General features: G+C 37.5%; 1 protein-coding gene across 2 annotated transcripts in view; it reads left to right on the top strand.

Annotated features, from left to right (window-relative positions):
• Positions 1 to 26,933, top strand: part of SH3RF1 (SH3 domain containing ring finger 1) — a 180,796-nt gene that overhangs the window by 89,717 nt on the left and 64,146 nt on the right. For both annotated transcript variants that reach the window (XM_059374174.1, XM_059374183.1), the window contains 2 exons: positions 24,377 to 24,652; positions 25,427 to 25,522. In XM_059374174.1, the coding sequence (XP_059230157.1) occupies positions 24,377 to 24,652; positions 25,427 to 25,522 (372 nt within the window). The remainder of the gene's footprint in view (positions 1 to 24,376; positions 24,653 to 25,426; positions 25,523 to 26,933) is intronic.

The raw sequence follows: 26,933 nt of genomic DNA on the forward strand, positions 1-26,933 counted from the left end.
CTGCATATTGACCAAGAGAAAGCTGTGCACACCACCAGCAGTTCTCACTGGATTAAATCAGCAACTCCAGTAAGTGGGGACTGTGAACTGGGACTGGGGAAAGGTTACGAACAACTGGTAAATTGCTGACTGAACTGTTACAGTTGGAAAGTCTGCATTGTGTGAATGGGGGTCTTGGTCCTTGGATTCTGCATGAGAAGATTTACATGGGGATCCCCTCTAATAAAGACAGCCAGAAGGAAAGTAGCAAGCACAAAGCAATTTATTAAAGTGAAAGTATACTCTCGAGGTGAGAGAGTAGGCAATTTCCTTGAGGTGAAACCAGCCCTAGGGTTTTGGGATTGGATATTTGTTGTGTCTCTGGGCTGGGAGGAGTTCTGCCATTCGATGGGGGTGGTCTCTAATGGAAGCTGTTTCTAATCATTTGGGGGACTCCTGCCATAGGTTGGGAGAGGGAATTTTTGACCCTACAAGGCATGGTAGCCTCTCTCCATCAAGGGGGCTGTACCCACAATGCAAGTCTATTATAATGAGTCAAAGGGCAGAGATGGAAGGGGCAGCTCTTGATTTATTAGCCCCAAGGTCTTGGAAGCCACAAGGTCAGGCTGTTATGTTCCCAGGCTTTTAATTGATAGCTTATTATCACTCTTCTTGCCTCTACCTCATGTCTAGGTCATTCCCCTTTAAGAACTTGGGACTCTGCCTCAGGGCATTCCTTCTAGTGCTCAGGTCTAGCTTCTCCCTGACAGAACCCAGAGCAAGGACTTGGGTTTTGGATGGCATTGTCTGTCAGCACAGACTGGCCTAGTAAGCCCTGGACTGGAAAGCTAATTAGATTGGGAGCTCAAAGCAAAGAGAGCAGAGCTCAGAACTAAGAACTCAGCACTGGCCCTCAGAAATGGCAAGAAAGTGAATTCAGAAGGGTTTTTGCGGTATCATGCCTATGTTTCTCTTTGTCTCTGAATTCTGTCAGAAGTTCACTTCAGATCCCACCACTGCCACCAAGTCTATTTTTTAAATAATTCAGCTGAGTAAATTTTTAATTTTTTTTTTAAAGATTTTATTTATTTATTTGACAAAGAGAGATATAGTGAGAGAGGGAACACAAGCAGGGGGAGTGGGGGAAGGAGAAGCAGGCTCCCCATAGAGCAGGGAACCCAATGTGGGGCTTGATTCCAGGATCTCAGGATCATGACCAGAGCTGAAGGTAGACGCTTGACTGACTGAGCCACCCAGGTGCCCCAAGCTGAGTAAATTTAAAGATCAAATTGGCTTTATTCAGTGGTTCATTATTCAAGCAGCATCCCACCCAGCAAATAGAAGGGAACTCTGCTGAGGCATAGAAAAGGAAAGATTTTTAAAGGTGTAAAGGGAACAGAAAAGGAAATTAATAGAAAGAGTGAACTGTTTCAGGCAAGGTTACCCTCCTAACTAGGGGAATAGGAGGGGTCTATTAAACAGATTACTTCTTGGTGCTAATCAGGTAATTCCAGGTTGGCTGGCTAAAAGGTTCATTCTTGGAAGAGGTTGAAGGTTCAGTTAGGTTAGATATTAAGTCTTGGTTTGCTCTCATGAGGCTTAACACAAATGACTCCATTTGGGCCTGTTGTCTCTTTTTTTGCAGTAGAACCAACTATGAAGAGAGGCAGGAAGGGAATGATAGTCATTATTAATAGGGTGCTGAACTAATCTTAGTTCATGGTCAGAAAAAACATTTTCCGTAACCCCTTTGTAAGTCACATTAGAGCAAGATTGGATTTAAAAATCCCAAATTACTCTATGATAGAGACTAATAAATCATCTCTTTTATTTTAAACTGTACAGGTTAGTTTTTATGTTATGTTAGTTTCCATACTCTGAAAGCCTCCATAATAATATTTTTCAGAGGTTTTGAATTTTCTAGGTAATGTTAGGATACTAAGAATACTTCGAAGAGAAAAAATATTTTGGCATTCTTGTTTATATGTGTGTTGAAACATATTTACATTCTATATTATATCCTTGTATACAAGCCATTGCTCAGTAAATGATTTTTTTTGGTCATGTTCTTTTGGAAATGGTGGTGTTTTATACAATCATTGGTGATTTAATTATAAAAATCAGCTATTTCTAACAAATTGGTTGTAATATTCTTTTCATTTATAGAGTTGAAGTAAGATACAACTAACTTGAAAGTTATAAAATCACATATTTGAATTTTCCAGCATAATCTCTATTTCAGGTAGTCTCTTCTATTCTCCCACATAAGCAACAAAAATTTCATTTATTCGTCCAGCAAAAATTATGTAAGTACTTACCTCATGCCAGGTACATTTTCAGGCACCGAGGATACAATAGTAAATAAAACAAGTATCATCTTTTTTCTGACTTTAATAGAAGAGACATAAGCATACAGCAAAAAGAATAGATACTTAATGGATCATATATATATATATATATATATATATGCATGGATAGATATGATTTGGACTGTAAATACCATAAAGAAAAATGTAGCAGAGTAAGGGGATTTAGAGAGTGGTAGGAACAGAAATATCAGACCATTGTTTGGTCAGACCATGTGTCTTAATTTTTGGTTTAAAAAATTTCATCAGTAGTGTCTTTTTGCAGTAGGGTTGGTGAAACCCTGAAAGGAGAGGTGAACTCACTCAGGCCCCTGAGACCACTTGCAGGAATGGCCTGCTTGGAGACCACCTCATTTTTATTAGATCCAAAGGTTGAAGAAGTTGGAAGTCTCAACTGTTGTGGCCTCATGCTGGTCTTCATACTGCTCTTCTCTGGCACCACAGTCTTAGAAAAATGAGAATGAAAGGGTAAGAGTAGCAGCTTCAAAAGGACAGAGTGGACAAGACACGTTGCATTTTGAGGGTAGAAAGTTTCAGTTACACAAGAGAATAAAAGATCTGTATAAGATTGTGCCTACAGATAACAATACTGTAATGTACCCTCTAAAATATGTTAAGAGGGTAGATCACATATTAAGAGTTCTTACCACGATAAAATATAGCAGAAAATAAAATAGAAATTGGACAAGATAAGGATTTAGAAATTTCTGAATGTAGTAGAAGTTACCCACATGATACAGATAAAAGAGTATTGGGGGGACTTTTACACACTCAGAAATCATCAGAATGCTTCAGATTTTACCATTATTTTAATTTCTTTGATACCTAAATGATCTTATTAATCTTCAGGAGACTTCTCTTAAAAGGGTTTTCCAAAGTGAGTGTTTGCTACAAGAATTTTGGATAGGAGACGTACGAAAAAGAGGGATGACATGAAGATTAGGTACCAACCAAATGAAGAAAGAACATGATAAATTACACAGAAAGGTCATTATTTTCAATATGGCTCTCTGGATGAAACACAAGCCCCAGTCCTCTCTTTTGCCTTTACCCTGGAGCAGTGGTGGGAGGAACAGACCTACTGTGGAATGCTCAGCCAGCAAGGTTTTGTGATTTCATTACAACAGGGGAGAAAAGAAACTGCAATTCTGTTTTTCTGTAAAACAAAATGAGTAGAATAGATCATTTCTAAACTTCCTTCCAGATTTAATAATTCGTAGGGCTATGGTCTTAAATAATTGTGAGGAAATACTTGGTGTTTAGATGGAAAGATTGAGCGTTTCTGTACAGTATGTATAAGAACGCTCAGAATACTGTATATGATTTTTCTGAGTACCTGGGTTGGGTCAGATTTAATTTACTTGACTAAGAAAGAATACAGCACCCTTTGTTCCCTAGTGAGAATGGGTGATTAAAGAGAAAAGAAGGGGTCACTGGCAGGTGAAAATCTTCCTCTGGCTAGTGAGGGGAATGCTAATAGGTGCCTGAGTCATCTGAGATTTTTTAAAAGTATTTGTTTGTTTAGGTTTAAAAAGTTGAAGAATAAAACTGAAGGTATTGGGTTTAAGTTGTGGGGTTTTGGGGGGGGGGCAGTTATGTTAAAGTTTATAAAATTGAACAGTAAAAGTGTCTTGAGTTTGATTTATGTGTACACAAATATGATGTAAATTAATATTTGTTTCCTATATCACAATGTATATGTGGTGCCTTTACTGAATCTTACTCAAGTAGGCGACAACTAAAGGCTGAACCAATTAAATAAAAACAAAAACAAATGGGGTGGCAGGGACCAGATCCTGGATGGACTAGACTCCTCTTGTTTACTCTGTGTTAGTCTGCATACTAAACGCTCATCTCTTTTCTTTTCCCGTTTTTTGCTTTGAAGCTTAGCACAAATGTAGCTGGTGACGGGCAGTTCACTAGACTAGTTAAAATTCTTCTGGTTGTGGCAGTGTGTTAAGTTGTAGTGTTATTGTTGTAACTGGCTAATTATGTAATGTCAACAATTCAATGAGGTGGACTATCAGTATTTACACAAGCGGGGCTTAGAACACGAGCCTTTAGCCTCTCTGGTTTGGGCACATTTTTCTCATCTGCAGGTTTTCAGTTTAACTCCTTTTTTTTCTTTCCCACATTGCTTTATTCTTCATGGGTAATCCCTTCCCAAATCGAGCCACATTAAGCTAGAATTGGAAAGGAAAGAATCAGTTAAGGCTTGGGTCTCATTTTGGTGCATTTGCTTCTTTTGCCTTTGCTGTTATGCAGATAGTCTGGCATTGGTTGTGAATTCAGCACTAGAACTACAAATTTTCCTTTTCATTCTGTTGGCCCCTCCCTGCAGTAGATATGGCCAAGATTTATGCAGGTTTCCTTTGCATTAAATTTAAGGTGTTTTATATATTCACACCTTCCTGTAAGAAGCTTATTGCGGAATGGAAATCTAAGGGATTTGCGTTCACACTGTAATCTACTATGATTACCAAGGCTGCTGGTATGACTTAGTGGGTGGAATATGTCTTAGGAAAAAAAATTCATAATTCTGACAAGATGCTTTTTGAAAAGTTCCAACCAGCTGTTTCAAGTAGAACACTGTAAAATTTATTCAAAGTCAATTTTATTTCACTTGGAAGCAAATGTAGTTCAAAAAATGAGCTAAAGTAAACAGTTAGTTCTTGCAGTGTTGTCTTTGTATATGGCTTTCAGCAGCTTTCTTTTCTATTGTCAAGCAGTAAACACCATTCTCTTTGACTTACCCTTATATAACCTGAAGAGAGTGAGAAGTTCCCGAAAGAGAGATAAGAGGTCTGCCCAAGGGATGAGAATGCTGACCATAGAGTCACTTGGTGAATTAGTTTATCTTGGCTGTAACAAATTTCCATAAGTTTAGGAACTTAAAGCAACAAAACTTTATTATCTTAGAATTTTGTATGTTTGAAGTCTCATACAGGTCTCTCTGGGCTGAAATCAAGGCAAAGGCAAGGCTGTTTTGCTTTCTAGATGCTCTAGGTTAGGATCTGTTTCCTTGCCTTTTCCACTCTCTGGAGGCTACACCGTGACCCATGGCCTGTAGTCTTTCTGCGTCTTCCTAGCCAGCCATGATGCATCTCCGCACCAGCGTTCACAGCCAGCAGTGTTCCTCCATAGTCACGTCTGCCTCTGACTCTGAACTCAGCTGCAATGTTTTTTGATTTTAAAGACCTTATGATTACTTTAGCCAACTAGATAATTGAGGATAACCTGCCCATCTCAAGGTTCTAAACTTCATCACATTTGCAGAGTGTCTTTTGCAACATTAAAGTAACATCTTCTCAGGTTTTAGGGTCTTGGCTTTGCTGCTTAATAGCTGTGTGACTTTTACCCAAAAAGTTCAGTTCAGTTCATCTTCCTGTCCTAATGTGTGGGGGTTGAACTGAATAATCTTTAAGGTCCCTTCCAGCCCTGATGTCCTTTGAGTTGATGCCTCAAAATAGGGTTAGGTTCATAATTCCTAATATTTTTTAACTCTCAAGGATGTTGTCTGTGAAAATCAAGGCCTTAGCTATTCACTTACAATGTGTGTTCACATTGTACACACACACACACACACACACACACATATGATATTTTCCATTCAAATACATAGGGAATTTACAGGGAACTGCATATATGAACTATATATAGGATTTTTTCTCATTTAACCCCTTAATTCCATGAAAACCTATTTACATATATATAAGCAACTTTAAAATATAGAGATATTTTAGGGGTACCTGTGTGGCTTAGTCGGTTAAGCATAGACTGTTGATCTCAGCGTCGTCAGTTTGAGTCCCAATTTGGGCTCCATGCTGGACATGGAGCCTGCATTTAAAAAAAAATTATATATATATATAAATTATTTAAAAATTATATATACATATAAAATACATATATAGAGAGAGAGAAGGAGGGAGAGATTTTTAAAAATTTGAGTATTTTTAAAATAATGGTAGATAATGCCATTAACATGATAGATAATGCCATTAACACATTAAATGTGTTAATAATTAAAATGTGTCTCATTGTAAAATTATTAACATGAAAGACAGCTTTTGCTAAACTTCTAGTGATATAGACATATACAAAGGATTATGAATGTTCTTTCTTGTTTATTTGATAAACTTTCATTGTATATACAGATTATGTGTTCATTAAGTCATCGTGGGGATCTTTCTGTGCTTAATTTTATAACTTCTTGGTGTTTCTGTTCTTGCAAATGTTGTCCTTTGCTTAGATGAATGTCTTATTAGAGGATGAAGAGTGTTTCCTTTGGCACAAGTGGGTATTTATAAAGTAAAGACCTTTAGAGTACAAGCCTAGGAAATCTTTAGAAAAAGATGTGTGTTTTCTGAAAGAATTTAAAATTGGAGGACAAAGAGATAAGCAAAACCATACTTGTGAGTATACTTACATCTACCTATGTTCACGGTTGACCAAGGTAGACAGAACATTCCTTACTTGTTTTATAATAACTGAATTAAATGCAAGTGCCATACTTAAAGATGGCTTATTGTTCTCTCAAATGTAACTACCTAATACTGCTTTGAAGAGTTGTAAACATTACCATTCAGTGTTCTTTGCTGTATTTAGATAGAAAAGGAAACACATGGTGTTGAAGATCAGTGCTGAGAAGAAAAAGGGGCCTCTGAGCCCCCACCCCAACTGGCTGTTCTCTGGGCTGAACATGCTGACCGTGGGTTAGCCAGCTTCTACAAGAATACTAGCTATTGATCAGAAAGGAGCTCATTCTGAGGAAACTACTTCTTTACATTGAAAATTAGCTTGGCCCATTGTAACTTTCCCCTGTTCCTGTTTTAGGCTCTAGAACTATAAAGAGTAAGTATAATATTGCTCCATATGTCAACCCTTCGAGTGTTTAAAGACTATGTCCTGATGATGAGTATGTGCTCTGGAGTAAAATCCCGCCACCTACTAAAACTCGCTGGGCCTTGGTTTCCAAAGCTATTAAATGGGAATAATAATGGAAGCCTATCCCACAGACGTATCATGTGTGTGAACATATGATGGCACATTGTGGATGCTCAGCCACTACCAACTATTACGGTCTTCACTTTCTAGGGTTTATTTCAAGTCTTCTAAGTCCTTTAGGCAAGTGTCTCTAACCTAATTTTTAGACCATTCACCTTTCTAAGGATCATTTTACTAATATTCCTCTTAAATTGGGTTACACAGAACTGAACAAGATTCTATAAATGTTGTTGATCAGTCAAGACATAGAAGGTCTGTTCCTTTCTCTGCATTTCATTTATGCAGCTAACATTCTGCTGACTTTTGACAGTATTCATGTAGCCATGTTACTTGTGGCTTGTATTGAACTTGTAGACAGCACAAGTCCTTGAGTCTTTTTTATTCAGTCTGTCATAAGGGCAGGTCTTTTGTAGTTTACTGTATCTGTGCTAGTGGGTTTTAAACAATGAAATACACTAGTGAATGTTCATCCTAGGAAATACTTGCTTTGTTTGTTCCACATTTCTCATTAATGAAAATCTTTCAAAAACTATATTTCTGTCATCCATCATACTAGCTGGTTATCTCTCCCTTCTAGTTTTGTGTCACTGGCAAATTAACTGTGCCCTAAATACCTTTATTCAAATTATTACCAAAAATACTGGACATGCCAAAGAATGGACAGTTACAAAGCTTTGGGGCACATCGTAGAGCCCTCCAACCAGGTTACTTTCTGTTGACTCATTTATTCATTATACCAGTGTCAGGTTACTTTAACAAAATACTAGACTGTGGGGCTTAAGAAACAGACATTTATTTCTCTTAATTTTGGAGGTTGGGCAGTCCAAGGTCAGGTTTCTGACATACTTGTTTCTTGGTTTGGGCCTGCTTCCTTGCTTGTACATGGTCACCTTGCTGTGTGCTCACAGGCTTTTCCTTGGTGCACATACGTGAAGAGAGCAAGAGAAAGGAAACTCTGGTGTCTCCTCTTTTGAGAGCACTAATCCTACCAGGAGAGCTCTAACTTCATGACCTCATCTAAACCTAGTAGCCTCCCAAGGGCCCCTCCTCCAAATTCTATCACATTGGAGATTACGGCTTCCACATATGAATTTTGGAGAGGACATAAACTTTCTGTTCATAACAATCAACAGGCATTAGAGTGCCTACAGATTGCTAGGGATGGACACAGGCCTGTGATCCTACTTTAAATAAAATAAGCTGTTTTTTAGAGCTTATGTTCTAATGTTTTTGGGTGGGGAGGAGGAGACAGTAACGTGTAGCTTCAGAAATGTCATGACAACCCGTGGGGATAAAAATATATGTTTGTAAAAAATTAAAAATTAAAAAAAAAAAAAAGTATGGGATAGAGCAGTGGAAAGTTAATAGCCAGAAACTACAGAGAAGTGAAGCCTAGAAAGTTGAGTGTATCATTTGGGATCACTTTTCCCTAAGGGAGTTTGCTTTTTCTGGGAACTTAATAAGACCTAGAAGAAACCAACCACATTTTTTTTTTTTTTTAAATAAAGACTCTTTTTTTAAAAGCAAAAAAAAAAAAATGCATAAAAACTTAAGAGGCACTTCAAGAAAGAAAGTGAAGATGCAATGTGGGGGGTTTGGGATGTAGGAAAAGAATAAAAGAATAAATGAAAAAGATGGGCTCAGGAGGGAGACAAACCATAAAAGACTCTTAATGTCACAAAACAAACTGAGGGTGACAGTGGGTGGGGGGAGGTGGGTAGGGAGAGGGTGGTGGGGTTATGGACACTGGGGGAGGGTAGTGCTATGGTGAGTGCTGTGAAGTGATTCACTGATCTGGGGCTAATAATACATTATATGTTTATAAAATATATATATATTATGTATAATAATATATATTATTTTATATATTATATATTATAATGTATTATTATGTAATAATACATTATATGTTTATAAGAAATTAAAAAATTTAAAAAAAGAGATGTCATGACAAAGATGAGCACGGTAGAAAGAGTAGGGTCAGGACGTTACGATGGGTGCTGGTTTTGTGAGGCTATTTGGGGATAGAGAAGGCTTTTCTGAGGTGCCATGGAAGTAGAGATCTGAGCAATGTGCAGAAATAAGCCTGTAAAGAATATTGTAGGCGTTAAGGAAAGAACAAAAGGAAGATCCTGAGGCAGACAAGAGCCTGTGGTGGTCATGAACAGCATGAGGTTAGGAGTTGGGGGTTAGAGGGAAAGAAGTTGGTTAAAGAGAGGGAGGAGCTAGATGATGCAGAGCTCTGGAGGCCATGGGAGGGAGGTTTTTTGTTTTTTTTTTTTAAGATTTTATTTATTTATTTGGCAGAGAGAGAGAGAGATCACAAGTAGGCAGCATCAGACAGAGAGAGAGGGGAAGGCAGGCTCCCCGCCAAGCAAAGAGCCCGACACGGTGCTTGATCCCAGGAACATGAGATCACGACCCCAGCTAAAGGCAGAGGCTCAGCCCACTGAGCCACTCAGGCACCCCTGGGGTTTGTATTTCATTGTAAGTAGATGAGAAAACCCTTGGGAACTTAACAGACAAGAGGGTATAGACAGCAAACTCTAGGGGTTCAAGAGTGGCAATATAGAGGTAGTGTTATTTTTATTTTGGCTTAGGTCAGTTGTAGAAATAGAAGTTGTAAGAAATGTACCAGTTAAGGCTGTATTTTGAAGGTAGAGCCAGCAGGATTACTGAAGAATTGGATGTAGAATATGAAAGAATGGAAACAGACATCATGGTGAGGCCCAGTTGTTGGGCCAGAGCAGCTATGTGAATGGTGGGGCCATTTACCCAGATAGGAAAAAGTAGCAGAGGATCAGGTTTTGGTGGGTGCAGGTGGAAATCAAGAGGTCTGTTTTAGACAAGTTAGCTTGGAAGCATCTATTAGATATTCAACAGGAGATGTGAAGTAGGCACTTGGGACTCAGGGGAGAGGTTGTAGCTGACATCAGGTCTGGGAGACATAGATAACAGGTGTAGGTAACAGTGTAGATAACAGGTCTTAGCCCTTTATATGAGAACCATGGAAGTGCTTTTTAAGAAACCTGTATTTCTGACCCAACCCTGGAAATTTTTGTTTATTGGTTTGGGGTGGGGCTTTACATAACTTCAAAAGAAGAAGAAAACTCCCTAGTTGACCCTAATATGCAGCCAGTGTTGGTCATGGCTGGCATAAATGGTCTTAAAAGAAGGGAATAGATATGATCAGCTTGGAAGTGAACTTAAGGGTTCTATCAGAAGATTGAACCCTTGGGCACCTGAGGAAGAAGAATCAGCAAAAAGGTTGGGAAGGTGACTGATCCCTGATTCCCGTGCTGCTCAAAGAATGGTTCCTGGACCAGCAGCATCACCATTACTATCTCCTGGGAGCTGTTAGAAGTGCAGACTCTAGCCCTACCCATATCTACTGAATCAGAATTGCATGTAACAGAAACACGAAATGATTTATAAGCTTGAAAATAAATAAAATTAGAAAAGCACCTGTTTTGATTTGTAATTTGCACCAAGTGTGAATCTATTCACTAGTTCACCATTTTTCTTTCTCACTCAGGGGAAATTAAAATGAAGTATAATGCTATATCCTTAAAGTCAGATTGGTTGGTCCTGATAGGAGTTGCCCTTATGTTTCTAAAACACTTTGTGAAAAAAGGAGAAATGGCTTTATTTTTTTTTTTAAGATTTTATTTATTTATTTGACAGAGAGAAATCACAAGTAGGCAGAGAGGCAGGCAGAGAGAGAGAGAGGAGGAAGCAGGATCCCTGCTGAGCAGAGAGCCCTATGCGGGACTTGATCCCAGGACCCCAAGATCATGACCCGAGCCGAAGGCAGCGGCTCAACCACTGAGCCACCCAGGCGCCCGAAATGGCTTTATTTTAAACATTCCAAAATCTTGTCTCTGAGTAATCAAGTTTTTTTGACTGTGGTTCTAAGAATTCATATATTATCAACTCACCCCCCCCCCCCCCCATACACATAAAAGCAGCTTGTGAATGGTAACTAGTAGTTAGGATCATATGCTGACTTCTTAAGTTTGTATGACAAATACGTATTTTTGAAGGTGACATGTCAAGTGACTTCTGTGTATTTCACAAGTTTAGTAAACTAACCCCTTTGGAGCTGAAGGAATGTATTATTTTATTTTCTCCCAAACTAGCATGCTTAACTCTCCAAGCTCCACGTCAGGGGCACAGCTCCTAGACATATTCTCAAGGTGAAATCACATTGATTCGTTGAATCACCAGGTCTTACAGAAGTGGAAACTGTGATTGTGGAGCAATTTGTCTTTATTTTTTTTTTTAAACAGTTTGTCATATTTTACACATTTGCTCCTTTTTTATAGCCATAAAGCAAATTAGCACAGCACACCAAAAAGTCTGAGTTTTTATAAGAGATGGAATTTGAATAACAAAAGAGATAGTGGGGATTTTACTGATGTTGTATTGATAGTGCATTAAAGTGACAGAGTTCGTTATTTAGTGCAACTAGATATCATAATCAGTAATAGGAGTAACTGGGAGTAGGAGTAAGGGATGTATATTTAGGGCCTACCTAGCTTTTTTTCTTTTCATTTTGATTTAAAGGTGACTGTGTGGTTGCTTACAAATATATAGAAGGCTTTGATTGCATTTAAAATGCTTTGTTTCTCAAGTTAGGTGTGGGTACAGGGCTATTTTTAATAATATCCATCTTATTTGTATGTCTGAATTATTTAATAAACAAGATAATTAAGCTTTATAATTGACTACATTAGAATTTAGACACTACATTCCTTTTTTTATGTACTTATTTTTAGTTATACCTGTTCATGTTAGAAAATATATAACCACACAGAAGAATCTAAAATAAAAAATTAAATCATCTCTTCTCTCATGCCTTCATCTTGCTTTCTGGAGGTAAGCGCTTATACTGTTTTCTGGTGTTTAGTTCTCCTACTGGTTTCATGTACAGCCTCAAAGAATAAAATTTCCTTTTCCTGATTTCTTAGCCTTCAGTAGTATCAGTTTCAGATACCAAGTGATAAAATTGAAATTACTTCTACTTCCCATCTCTCCTTCCCTAACTCTTGATTTTTTTTTTTAAATATTATCAGAGTTTATAACATTCTATTATGTGGCTGTACTTAATTCTTCTTTTCTATGTTTGGAGATTGATTCTATGAATTGAAATGCCGTAAAAACAGTTTGTGGTATTGTGATTATCTAAAAATTATTCACTGCACTGCAGTTGGGTCCGTTAAAAAGGAGATATAACCTGTACCACCAGATCCTTCCTCAGTGTAGGTAGGATGAATCCAGCTTCTACGTCCAACAGATTCTCTTTAAATTTCTTTTCCATTTTTTTCATGTCCTCTAGATCATATTTAGCCATCCATGTTTCTTATATCACATATCCTCTATCTACAAGTCTTTTGTGGTTTTTCTGGGGGTTAGGATGGGAGATCCCTCCTTCGACTATTTTTAAAAAATTATTTATTTATTTATTTATTTAGAGAGTAAGGGAGGGTAGGGAAAGGAAGGAGAGGAGGAGAGAGTTGCAAGCAGACTTCATGCTAAATGTGGAGTCTGATGGGAGGCTTGATCCCACGTCCCTGATATCATGACCTAAGCTGAAACCAAGAGGTAGAGGCCTGACCAACTGTGCCATGTAGGTGCCTCTGAACTTTTTTTTTTTAAATACACAGGGGATAAACTTTCTGAGATTTTGTATGTTCAAGAGTATCTTTCCTTTGTCCACACACATATTTAATAGTTTAGCTTGCTAAAGTTTTCTAAATCATATTCCTTTAGAAATCCAAAGGCATTGCTCTTTCATTATCTTTTATCCTGTATTGCTGCCAAGAATTCAGATTCTAGTTCCAAACTGGTAAACTATTTTGCCCTAAATCTTTTAGAATTTTTCCCTTGTCTTTGGAATTTTGCAGTGTAATGAGATGTGTCGAAATAAGAATTCTTCCCCTTATTAACCCCTTTTGGTATTTGATGAGACTGCTATAACTCAGCTCTTTGGTGTCTTTAGCTCATGAAACTTTTCTTTCATTCCTGTTCTTTCTTTCATTATTCTCCTCCCCCTTGCTGTGTTTTTTCTTACTGTGTTTTAAAGTGATTCTTACTTTAAATTGGTATTAGACATTTTTAGAGCTATCTTTCATATCTCTTAAATTTTTTTTTCCACCTCTATCTTTTTTCTGTATGTTTTGGGATGTGTACTTGACTTTATGAGGATGGTTACTGTCTTGGTATTTAGCCCTGCCCTGTATATTTTTTAATCCAGACATAGAAATTTTTCTGATTCCACTTGCTTTCATTCTTCTAGAAATTCCTAAAATTTTCTGGTATGCTAATGGTTGTTTTCCCTGTTTCTAGAACTGCTGTGGTTTTATTTTTTTAAAAAATACTTTTTGTTATTTCAACATGACCTTAGGAAAGGTCATTCAAGCAATTAAAAGCATGAGTTTAGCCCACCATTGCAAAATACTGCCTTGATTTAAGTCTCTTTCTTTGACTTCTTTACTTAGGTTGGATAAAATAACAAAAGTACAAGTAGACATGCATGTCAGTGGCCTGACCTTCTGCTTGGCTGGTACATAAAGGCAGTTACCACACTGGCCACTCCACTAATTTTCTAAGCAGAATTCCTTAGAGTAAAACACCAGACACAGACTGCCAACTTGACTAGAGGGTGCAGGGTAGGAGTGGAGAGCTTCCTCTTCTTTCTTAGAATTATGTAGTTGATGAGAAAAATTGCCTAGAGGGAGGGAATGATCTAATTTATTTCAGTAAATGTGTTTACTATCTATAAGATAAATTAGTAGGCTCTGCAGTGATCTGTGAAGGGATGAGAGACCATTCCTGCCTTCAAATTGTTTTGAGTCTGGTAGCATTATTAGTAAAGTACTAAAATATATGTAATAAAAGGTACAAAAAAGCCAACAGGGAACAAAGATTTTTGTAAACAAAATCTTTTGAGGCTGAAAAGGAAAACATACATTTATATTGGACAGTAAGGAAGGGACTTGGGAAATATAGTGTTTAAATTGTGTCTTGAAAGCTGAAAGGACTTCTCACAAGTGGATATGTAGTCTGGGTAAGAGGGCTTTTTGCGTGGAGGGAATGGCAGGGAAAAGTCCCAGAGGCTGGGAAAAATAGGACCATATTCAGGGAACTAGAGAGAATTTAATTTGGTTAGAATGTTGGATACTTGTTGGAGAGGAGTGTGAGGTATTTGAGAAGATAGTTTGGGGTCAGACTGTGGGCATTGTAAGTGCCAGAGAAAAGGGTTTGAACTAAAATTGCTAGAAACAGAATTAGGAAAAGGTTAATCAGATAGATGATTTGGTAAAAGCTGTATTTTAAGAAGATGGATCTGGCAGATTTCTGTAGGATGGAATAAAGTAAGAGGCATCCAGAAAGCAGTCAACCAGTGAGCTGATTCTGGGCCATGTGTTGGGCTGTCGGAATACAAAGATGAATGACATCCAGACCCTGCTCGCAAGTCGCTCACATCCTGGTGCACATGAAAATCTAGTTGCTTTACCCAAAGAAACATTTAGTTAAACAATTTTTCAAAACATACAGATGTAGTATTTTATATTAGTAGATACGTACTTTTTAAAAGATTTTATTTATATACTAGAGAGAGAGAGAGAGCAAGCAAGCACAACAAGGGGAGTGGCAGGCAGAGGGAGAAGCAGGCTCCCCAAGCAGGGAGCCCAATGTGGGGCTCTATCCCAGGAGCCTGGGACTATGACCTAAGCTGAAGGCAGACGCTGAATGGACTGAGCCACCCAGATGCCCCATAGTGGTAGATATTTTAAAACTATAATTTAATTTGTTGCCAGTACCTATCTCAGATGATCAATTTCTCATTATCTCAAGTTTTCTGTTAAAAATATAGCTAGAATGATCTCTTATCTTATTTGTGTAGTGTGTATGACAGGCTTATTGAAAGTAGTCTTGGATGCACACTTGTGGACTCTGCACTTCATTTTTACGTTCTTTGCTATATCTTTAATCTCCTAGAAATGTAAAAAACAATGTATTATTTTTATATAATGGTTCATTTTGGTTGAAAATACCTGTAATTCATATCCTACTGTTTAATTATCTAGGGGAAAATAGAAGAGTTGGATTTGGGCTTTTCAGTGTTGGATTAGTTAGTAAATCTCTTCTCCTTAAGTTCCTCTTATTTCATATATTTAGTGGTCAGTATACTTAAGTTGGAATACTTTTCTTTAGAGGTGAGCTTCAATATACTATGTGTCTAAAAATAATTATCTGTTGATAAAATTGTCCATTGTAAATATTTTTTCCTTACAGTAGCATTTCTTATGCAGTCCTATAATAGTGAAATTAGATAGCAAAAGCAATTTGCATTTTCTAGTAGTGCTCATTTAAGTATTGCAGAATATTTACAGGTATTTTTAAAGTATCATTTTACAACAGACTTAAAGGTAAAAGAGCTTTGTTGACAGAACTACAAGACTGTCTCTATATTCAGTTAATACTTTAAAATTTTTTGATAACCAAAATTCCAAAGTATATGCATAGAGATAGGAGGTTTTTTTTTCCTTTTAATGAAGACTTAATTATGTTTTAAAGATCTTGATTCTACCTTTGGGTTTCACAGAATTGGTTTTATATCCTTGTAACAGATTTATTTCAAAGTAAGAGGATATTATCCTGCAATAATTACTCAGTCTTCGCTATGTAAACTTCATGTTAATTAATTGATAGAACACTCCTATGGAGGGTAGTAACAGTAATACACCGTAATATTATGTCTTACTTTTTGACATAAACAAGAAAAATGAGATAAAATGTGACCTGGTGTGACTGACCACAGCTGAGCTTATCTCTACTTTTGTTAATAATATTGCAACAGGTTGTGATAGATTTTGGAGTATTGAGGCTGGCTTGATTGGATTTCTACAAGCTAATTCATATTCTCATTTTGTTTTTCCAAATGTCCCTCCCAGCTCCCTCTCTCATACCTTAGTACTTTCTTTATTCTTGAGATTCCATTCCTTAAACAAATGACAAAATCATCAGAGTAAAATTATTCTTGGGGCGCCTGGGTGGCTCAGTGGTTTAAGGCCCATATAGGGTTCTCTGCTCAGTGGGGAGCCTGCTTCCCCCTCTCTCTCTGCCTGCCTTTGTCTACTTGTGATCTCTCTCTCTCTCTCTTTTTCTCTTTCTCTCTCTCTGTCAAATAAATAAATAAAATCTTTAAAAAGAAAAAGAATAAAATTATTCTTTCAAATGGTCTGATTGCCAAAGAAATCATAGTATTACTAGAGAACATACATCATAATCTTTGTTCCTTTGCCTTTGGGCAGAACCAAACTTGTGAGACTGCCCTATTTTTTAAGTCTCCAGTGAAAGATATATCATAATCCACTGCAATATTTAACAACCCTCACTGTCAGGAAATTCCTTTATCCAGCTTAAATAATGCATGCATCAATTTAAGCCTTTATTTTTTTTTCAGTGAACATGAAGCTGGCTTACTTTCCTTGTGCAACACCATTTCATTGTGTTTGAACACTTACTTTAATACTGACCCACTGATACATCTCACTTTCTGCAGCTTTTTTGTCATATTTTCCAACACTTTTATCATCTGTACCACTCCCCATGGATCACGATGCAGCTCTCTGTTCACTTTGTGTATGGGATTCAGAATGTAACTTGGATATCTAGTGAGTGGCTGGCTGGTGCTAAGTGTTGGATGAGATTGTAGCAGGGACTCTACATTATATACACATACTCTGTACGTTGGTGATGGATTTCCTTTTCTAAAAGTAGCCATCTTTCTAGGCGCTAATCTGCATACTTCTGGACTTCAGATCTCTTATTTTGCCAGTCTTGCCATTTTGATTGCTATAAGTGGTTATTCACTGTGATACTTTTGTATTTTTTCCTCCATGTGCATACATAGTCACTTATTTGGTGTATGTGGTTATTTCTCATTTTTTTCCTAAGTGTGGCTGCTGGTTTATTTTTTTATATATTTAATATTGAGCTGAACTTAACCTAGTGAATTGCAGTTCTTAAGTGTACAGTTTAATATGTTTTGACACATTTGTATACCTAGATAATCAACATCCCATTCAAAATAGAATCTATCTCTAATCTCAGAAATTTTCATCACATACCCTTCCATTCATTCCCTGACCCCTATAGACCACAACTGTTTTGATTTCTGTTATAATAGATTGGTTTTACCTATTCTGAAAGTCTTATGAAGTAAGTATATAGTATTATAATTATATAGTATTAATTTTGATTTTTTTTCACTCATGTGTATCAGTAATTTTTAAAAATTTTTATTTATTTATTTATTTGACACACAGAGATCACAAGTAGGCAGAGAGGCAGAGAGAGAGGGGGAAGCAGGCTCCCCACCGAGCAGAGAGCCCGACACAGGGCTTGATCCCAGGACCTTGAGATTATGACCTGGGCAGAAGGCAGAGGTTTAACCCACTGAGCCACCTAGGTGCCCCAGTAATTTTTGTTGTTGTTGTTTTGTTTTATAACTAAAGATTTCATTGTTCTCTTGTTGATGGATTTGGGTTTTCAGTTTTTGGTATTATGAACATTGCTGCAGTGAGAGTTTCTGTTCCCTGACTTTATGTGGATATATGTCTTCATTTATTGTTTAATAGCTAGGATTAGAATTATTAGGTCATAGAGTAGGTATAGGAGTATCTTGATAAATTGTCAAACAGTTTTCCAAAGTGGTTGTACCATTTTAGACTCCCATTACTAATGTATTTGAGTTCTATTTGCTTTGTATCTTTGACAACATTTTTTGTTGTCAGTCGTCTTTTTTTTAAGATTTATTTTTTTATTTGAGAGAGAGAGAGTGGGAGGAGGGGCATGGGGAGAGGTAATGGAGAATCCCAAGCAGACTTGGTGCTGAGGTCAGAGCCTGTCACAGGGCTCCATCCCACAACCCATGAGATCATGGCCTGACCCAAAACCAAGAGTCTGATGCTCAACAAACTGAGCCACGTAGGGATCCTATTGTCTGTCTTTTTAATTTTAATCATTTTAATGGTTGTGAAAGAATATCTCATTGTGGTTTTATTTTGCATTTTCCTGATGACTAATGACACTGAATACCTTTACATGACTATGTAATAAATTCCTTTTTAAATTATATCTTCATTTTGTCTATTTTTAAAAATTGCATTATTTGTTGTTGATTTACAGAAGTTCTTTATATTTCCAGATTAAAATCCTTTGTCAGTTATATGTATTGCAATTCATTTTCCCTTTGTGTGACTTGCTTTTTTAAAATTGTCTTTTGATGGACAGAATTTTTCGATTTTGATGAAGTCCAATTTATAAATTTTTATGTTTGTGGTTTTTTGTTTTGTTTTGTTTTTTACCTACCTAATCACTAAGATAATCTGTGCTTTCTTCTGGCAAACTTAGTTTTAACTTTACGTTTGGTTTTGGAATTCATCTCAAATTAATTTTTGTGTATGATAGGAGGTAGGAGCCAAGACTCATTTTTCACCATATGGACTTTAAATTATCCAAGAACCATCTGTTGAAAAGACTTTCTTTTCTTACATTGAAGAAGTGCCTTGGCACTCTTGTCTAATTGCCCATATATGTGTGGGTTTATTCTGATGGTATTTTAACTGTGAAACTATGAACTATCATATATAATGTCATGTCTAAATTATATGAGCATCTCTTTCTGGGATATTAATGAAAACACTGGCCAAAAAAAACCTAAAAACAGGCTGTTGAATTACATTGAGGCCTTACATGACCTTTCTGTTTAATATTAAAAACCTGCTCCTACACACCCCTCTGCCTCTGTATTTTTGACTCTCCCTACCTTTCTGGGTTTCTGTAAGGATTAGACAAGGGTCACACAGAATTTTGATACATGCTCATTCTTCTCCATCTAGTCCCACGCCCCCACAGGCAGGTGGTAAGTTTAGGAAAGGGCAGGGGCAGATTCTTGGCAGGAATCAAACTGTTTTTCAAATAGACAGAAACTTGACCTTTTACCAGGAAACATCCCTCATCCTGCCATGAGTCCCCAAGATGATAGCTCAAGTTACTGAAGAGAATTTTCTCAATAACTTTTCCTCCTCTTTGCAAAAATACTATGTAATTATTAAACATGTGATGAAACAGAAAATTCATATTCAGGGCAACGAGTGACATAAATTTCCTGCATTTTATTTCCGTGACTGCATTCTCAATAGCTGTCTTCCCTTAGAGAAATTCAGTAAGATTTGTTTTCTTTAATGATTTGTCTGTCAGTTGGATACTCCCTTTTTAAGGCTAGCAAAAAAAAAAAAAAAAAAAAAAAAAAGCTATTTATCAACTACATGACTATTCCTCATAACCACCAGATAAGTTTGAAAGGAAAATATTTGTTTGCTGTGGTTTGCTGTGTAATTTGTTTCACATTTTTCAAATGCCTGCAAACTCAACTGCCCATTTCCAGAATGGATCATGTTTTTAATCATGTTTCCAGAGCACATTGAAGTGGACACTAGTTAGCAGATGAGCTCCCATTTCCTCAGGTTTTTCTGTGGCACCTTCGTGTGCTCCACATTTCCCAGCAGCCTTTTGGAGCAGGGAATGAAATTCTTTCCTCCATATTCCTGCTCCTTCCATATCTTAGTGTCAAGTGCCTACCATATACTGTGTTCCATAGGAGGCGCTGAAGACAGGTTTACAAGGATGGGTTCACGGTCTGCTATTCATGAGGAGTACCAGAGGCCCAGAAATATGGGAGGTGCATACATTGTGCAATACATTTAAGCTGGTGAGCTTGACCCAATTGTCTTTTAAGTTGTTTTTCCTTTAGATATGGTATTTTTTAAAATATTTTATTTGTTTATTTCAGAGAGAGTGAGAGAGCGAGAGAGAGCACGAGGTTGGGGGGAGGGACAGAGGGAGAAGCTGACTCTGCCCTGAGCAGGGAGCCCAATGTGGGGTTCAATCCCAGGACCTTGGGATCATGACCTGAGCAGAAGGCAGACGCTTACCTGACTGAGCCACTGAGGCACCTCTACAAAGATCATTTTAAAAAATCCTTTCCTGGGGCACCTGGGTGGCTCAGTGGGTTAAGCCTCTGCCTTCAGCTCAGGTCATGATCTCAGGGTCCTGGGATTGAGCCCCGCATAGGGCTCTCTGCTCAGCAGGGAGCCTGCTTCCTCCTCTCTTTCTGCCTGCCTCTCTGCCTATTTGTGATCTCTGTCAAATAAATAAATAAATAAAATCTTTTAAAAAAATCATTTTCTGAGCCCATTTTGCTACTTAATATGTGTGTAGTAATTCTGTTACTGTAATTTCTTTGTGCTTCAATTCTTTCTGGAAAGTTTTTGAAAGTCAAGTAGAAATCAGCCATAGTTTGTGCCCACTTACATCTAACTAAATTATTAAATTATACACATTGTGATGCTTTTCCTACAGCAAGAGTATCTTCCTGATATTCTTTTTAGTAGGTCATTGAATCTTTTTTACTTTATAGAGCAGTAAGAAATGCATGAAGGGATTTGAATTTAAAGAGGCTGTCTTGCATGTATATCTGGGCATTGGCATTTAGAGTCTATAAAATAAATTGGCAGTGAATGCTTTATTTACCCATCAGAATCTCAGCTACATCATCAAGTAGTACTTTGCCAGATATATTGGAATATACTTGTTGATACAAAAATGGAGTGTGGAGTGTTTAATCAAAATATTTGTGTGCAGGTCTCGTAAGGATTTTAATGTTATATTAAATATCTGTATACATAATGTAGAAGCAAAATTGCTTGGAGTAAAACTGGTCCACTTTTATATGAGCAGAGTAGTCACTATTTATTGAAATGTATTTCAGATTAAGAGCTATTATAATAGCTCACCTGTCTAAAATTGCCAAGGTTTTTGATAAAGCGGGCAGCATGAATGACAGCTGCAAGCCCAAGGTTAGACTGCAGAGTCAATTTCTCTCTGGCTTTCTCTCCTTTTAAGCCTCTCTTTCAAGTGTAGCCAAGTGAAATGTAAGCTCCGCAGATCCTCGGGGGCCTTGGGATGATGAGAGGATACAGAAGAAAGGCAGCAGTTTGGAAAGCCTGCCAAAGGCACAGAGGGCAAAGGGCCTGGGCGATGACATGACTCCCAGACCTTTCTAAGGAGATGAATGAGAAGGCAGTGCCTCCATGGGCCCCGGACGTATTTTACCCAGAAGAGTAGTCCAAGGCTATCAAACCAATTGTTTTGGCTTTATCCTTCAGATGTTGTAAAAGGAAAATGCATTCTTTTATTTCTCTTCCAAGTCCTTTGACAATTTATCCTTAATCATTTGTGGTTTGTGTGGGAATAAGTCTTTTAAAGATCACTGCATTCGCTTGATTTGAAATCAGAGTAGAATTCATTTTATTTAATGGAGGAAACCTTCTTCTGAGAAACTTGACACAAACTGGCTTTTTAGCCTTAGAATTTAATTGAAAAAGAACACCATAGAAAAACACAGCCAGATGCACAAATGTCTGCTCATGGATTAGATTGCCATAAGCTTTATGGTCCTTTCTCTGTGGTTATTGATCACTGAAATAGCCTTAGCAGTTAAGATTTAGCAAATCAGTGTGAATTAACAATTTTAGGTTGCAGTCTCAAGGATGTAACTAGGCTAACCATAATGTATATCACTGTTATCATAAGTTTTATCCTTGCCATTCATTGTATTAAGAATCTGTGATGATTTTTGGAATACTTAATAGATTTGCTTCAGTGGAAAAGTTAATAAGTCCGTTGGGCCACTGGTGTGTGGAAATGATCTGTGAAGAAATAAATTCCTTCAATTCCCACATGAGCATGTCACAAAAGAACCATACTGTGTTTTTTGGGGAGTTTTATAGGTCTCTTTAAAGAGCAGTTCAGAGCGGTTTCTAAGAGTGCTAAGTCTGTATCTTGGTGCATGGATTTGGCTGGCATGGATTTGGACAGAGTGGGCCAAACAGAGCTAATTGAGGTGGGGAAAAAATTGAGAGAACAGGTCATAATGGTGAATAGAGTTATTTGTCACTGAGTTTGTAATAGGATTTTCGATTAATTCATGCAGGGTTCCAGTGCCTTACATTAGCTCTGTCAAGATGAACTACAGCCACCTCTAAAATGCCATCCCCTATTAAACCGTGCATGTCAGTGAATTTGTAATTTCTTCTGTTCAACCAGAAGATGAATGGATTCCACTTAGAAAACAAATGTGTGCTTCAGAAATGCACATTTTGAAATCCCAGTACTTCCTAGGAGGAACATTCTTTACATTGCTGTATAGTGAATATATTAAAAATGTAATTGCTATGTGAATTCATCCAAAAGGAAAAGCATCCAGCTGCATAGAGACAAATACATTTTCAGGTGCTGTGTTTTACTGGTGAACAAGTCTTTTCCTACTGGGCAATGGTGATGATGATCATAGTTCATGTATGAAGCACTTCCTAACTGCTGGGCTTTTTGTAGTGGTTTACATATGTTAACTCACTAAATCCTCATAACAACCCAGATGAGGAAATTGAGGCACAGAGAGGTTAACCTTCTCAAGGTCACACAGCTAGTAAGTGGCTGAATGCAGATTCAGATTCAGACATTCTGGCTTCTGGAGTCTGTGTTTCCAACCCTTACCTGAAACTGCCTGATCATGGTCCCATCAGCTATGTTCCAAGAGTTAGCTTATTACAGTACTTGGTCAGTTCTCTGTCTCTGGCTCAATGACTCTTGCCCTCTTTCATAGTGATATTCATTTCTGTGTTTGTTTTCTGTTACTTCCTCAAAACTATCTTGGGAAATACTGTTATATTATGATAACCAGACTTTAAGAAATATGTAGTAGAGCATGCAGTGAGGCATCTCCATGAGAGCAGACAAAAATTAGAATCCTTTCACAGAGTTGGACACTAAAGGGAAGATGACCAAAGTTCACAGGATTGTGAGGCACCAGAGTTCCTGAGGGCATTTCCCTTCTGCTAGCGCACAAAGGGCACAGCAGAATTGTTTACAAGATTAGGTCATGGCTGGATAACTGGAGTTATGCCTTCCTAGGCAAGATCTTAAGGCAAGGTCCAAAAGTCAGAGGGCACATGAGGGTTTCAGAACTTCTGGAAGGCTCAGCTCCTGCCTCCTCAGGTTATTGGCCTCTAGAACAGCTCTCATTAAGCAGACGCAACATCACATGAATCAAGCCAACACCAGATGACTGCCAATAGCATTTTGAGAGCCAAGAATTGGCTATTCCTCTTAAGCCAAACAAAAATATTTAGCAAAAAAAGTTTGGCTTACGAATAGTCCAGACTCTAAATCTCTGACTAGAAACCAAAGTAATTTTTTAAAACTATATTATGAAGTTCTGTTGCCTCAAGAGTATAAAACTTCGATCCATTTTTGGCGGGTAGTGGGGAGACGGAGGAGCCCAGGGAGACGGCAGTACAATGAGTAATGCGTTCTATTACTCTGCTTCATTAGAAAGATTAGGCTGTAAAAAATTTTTTTTTCAGGTAGTTTATGCCTGTGCTTTTTGCACAGAGCTGTCTGCCTCTCCCCTTCATCCGTTTCCCACTCTAATGCCTGACACATGATTCTTACCTGGGCCATCTGTATTTCAAACCTGTGAATGCTTGTCATTGCTGAACAGACACAGCAGTTGAGCCTCTTCAACATGTTATTCAAGACCCTCCATGAGTTACCTTCTGCCTACTTTTCCTACACTTTATATTCCATAATTCCTCTCCAGGAACATCGTGTTCTCTATAAAACTCCAGTCCCTTTGCACAGCATGCTCCGTATCTTTGCTGGTGCTGTCCCCTCTAATTCGAATGCCTCACTCTTCTCTTTTGTTCTTCCACTTCAGCTTTGCCTGGATATCTCTTGTGTATCCTTGAAAGCTTGGATCATTTCATTTTCCCACCCACTAAACTCCAGACCTGCATGCTATGTTGAGTTGACTTTGTCTAAAAATAATAATACAGTTAAATTTCCAGACGTTTTTGATCATCCTTTAATTAAAACTCATCTCTTTCCTTAAGGGTATACCTCAGTTACCTTGTGCCAAAGCGTTATACAACTACGAAGGGAAAGAGCCTGGAGACCTTAAATTCAGCAAAGGTGACATCATCATTTTACGGCGACAAGTGGATGAAAATTGGTACCATGGGGAAGTCAACGGGATCCATGGCTTTTTCCCCACAAATTTTGTGCAGATTATCAAACCGTTACCTCAGCCCCCACCTCAGTGCAAAGCACTTTATGACTTTGAAGTGAAAGACAAGGAAGCAGACAAAGATTGCCTTCCATTTGCAAAGGTAAATTTAGAATGAGATTTTCTGTTCACCAGCTCTTCCTCTGGACCTCAATATGCAGGAATATGACTTGTATTTCCTTTTGTGAAATGATAAAATAGCTTTAGTATTTCACCGTGCTTTTAAAAATACCTGGAAGCAATTTTCTTAAAGTCACAAAAAGTAATTTTGTGCATAGGCTGTTTGTTCTTATATGAAAGATAATTTTGGTTGATGTTCTGTGTGGTATCATTTTCATATTTAGAGCCTAAATTTAATTCTAAGCCACTTTACAGGGTGTGTGTGTGCCACTTAGGGATTTTAATTTACTGAATTATGAATAACACAATGAAACATCAGTATTTCCTTTAAAATTTCTCTACTGAAAGCACACAGTAGTGTATCTACTGAATTGATAAAAATGCTTTAGAATTTTAAGTATGGATAAACACAGTGGTGTTTTTTATAAAGAAAAGCAGTAGGATATGCATTTAAATGGCCATTTGGTATATTATCAGAGAGAATGAGAAGAGTCTGAGAATGGATCTAAAACAGAAGTTCAAGAGCTTGGGATGGGTGGCATTTGAAGCTGTAATAAGCAGCCAACCCTTGTATAGAAAGAGTTCGTAGTTTTCCAATGCTCTTGATCGATAGTGACAGTGCTGGATTTGTGTACTAAAGATATGTTATGGCATTTTAATTCATGTACTCTTAAAACTTGAGCCCCTTTATTGAAAAGGAAAATTAAATGACGAGCTTAATGTGGGATCAAATAGACTAATTTTGCTGTTTCTTCAGGATGATGTTCTGACTGTGATCCGTAGAGTGGATGAAAACTGGGCCGAAGGAATGCTGGCAGACAAAATAGGAATATTTCCGATTTCATATGTTGAGGTAAGTTAATCTGCAGAAAATTCAATCCTGTTAGTACTCAACTTAGTAAACAAATCTTACTTGTGCATTTCGGGTATTAAGAAGTCCTCCCAGGGGCACCTGGTTGGCTCAGTCAGTAGAGCATGTGACTTTTAATCTCAGTGTCATTGGACGTGGAGCCCATTTTAAAAAACAAAAACATTTTTTTTAATTGAAAAAATTTTTAAAAATTAAGAAAAAAGAAGGCCTCACAATCATTTTGCAATGTATACACATAGCAAATCATTAGGTTGTACACCTTAAATGAATCCAATGTTATATGTCAATTATATCACAATAAAACTGGAGTAAAAAAAAGAAAGACAAAAACCTAGCCTACAGAAGAAGGAGGAGGAGGGAGAGAAGGTGGAATAGAAGAAATTGTCTTCACAACACAAAGCACTAGGAATACCCTGTTCCAGATCACTGGATGGATTAGGAAGAATTGCTCCATCCTGCCTACAGTTACTGGAGACTCTGAAATGTTTGAAAGTCTTCACTGTGTCCCCCTGCTAAAAGCATTCCTATGTCTTGTTAAATATTACTGTATTCTTCCTATCAGTACCTATATTGTTTCCAGGTGTTCTATTCCATTTGCCAGCTTTGGGATCAGAAGGTTGATAAACTTCTGAGTAAGGTGGGAGGTGAGTGTATGACTGTTTACTTATTTCTTTCCTTATCTGCCACATCATCAGAACTAGAATGGTGATTTGCAGAGTAGGCCTCTAATAAACATGACGTAAGGGAATGACTATTCCCCTGTGTTACTCAGCAACACCTCAGGTGCCCCCCCCAACTTAATCAGCTTTACTTAGAAAGGTTATGGCCAGCCTGACTCAGTGAAAGTCTTTATAGAGAGTAGGTATGACATGGTTCTTTTATTTTAAAGAATAACACAAATTAAAAATTAAATAGGATGTTACAATTTATAATAGGCCTGCATTACATCATATGTCATAAACATTCATGTCCTTAAGTCATAAGAATCTCTTGCTGAAAATAAGTCGAAGGCGTTTTTAAAGGATGAGACACAGTGCAAACAACCATACAAAGTTAGCTAAGGTCACAGAAGTCTGGAAGAAGTGAGTTCTTAGTGTATATCTGTGTGATGGATAAATAAGCGTTAACCAAGAGAAATGGAAGAAGTAACATTTTTATGGCAAGGAGACTATCCATGCAGGAAGACTGACATGTGCAAGAGCCAAAAAGTAAGAGAGAACAGGTTATTTGGGGGAATTAAAAGTAATTGTCATTTTTAGATCAAAGCATGTATCTTAAGCATGTAAAAAAGAGAAACCATCATTACTTATTTTTCCATCTTTTTATCTGAGCCATTTGTTCTGGTATAATTTTGAAAACTTTCATTAAAAATCAGTTTGACTACCGTATACCC

The sequence above is a fragment of the Mustela nigripes genome, chromosome 1 (assembly GCF_022355385.1).
Source record: "Mustela nigripes isolate SB6536 chromosome 1, MUSNIG.SB6536, whole genome shotgun sequence".
Classification (NCBI taxonomy): domain Eukaryota; kingdom Metazoa; phylum Chordata; class Mammalia; order Carnivora; family Mustelidae; genus Mustela; species Mustela nigripes.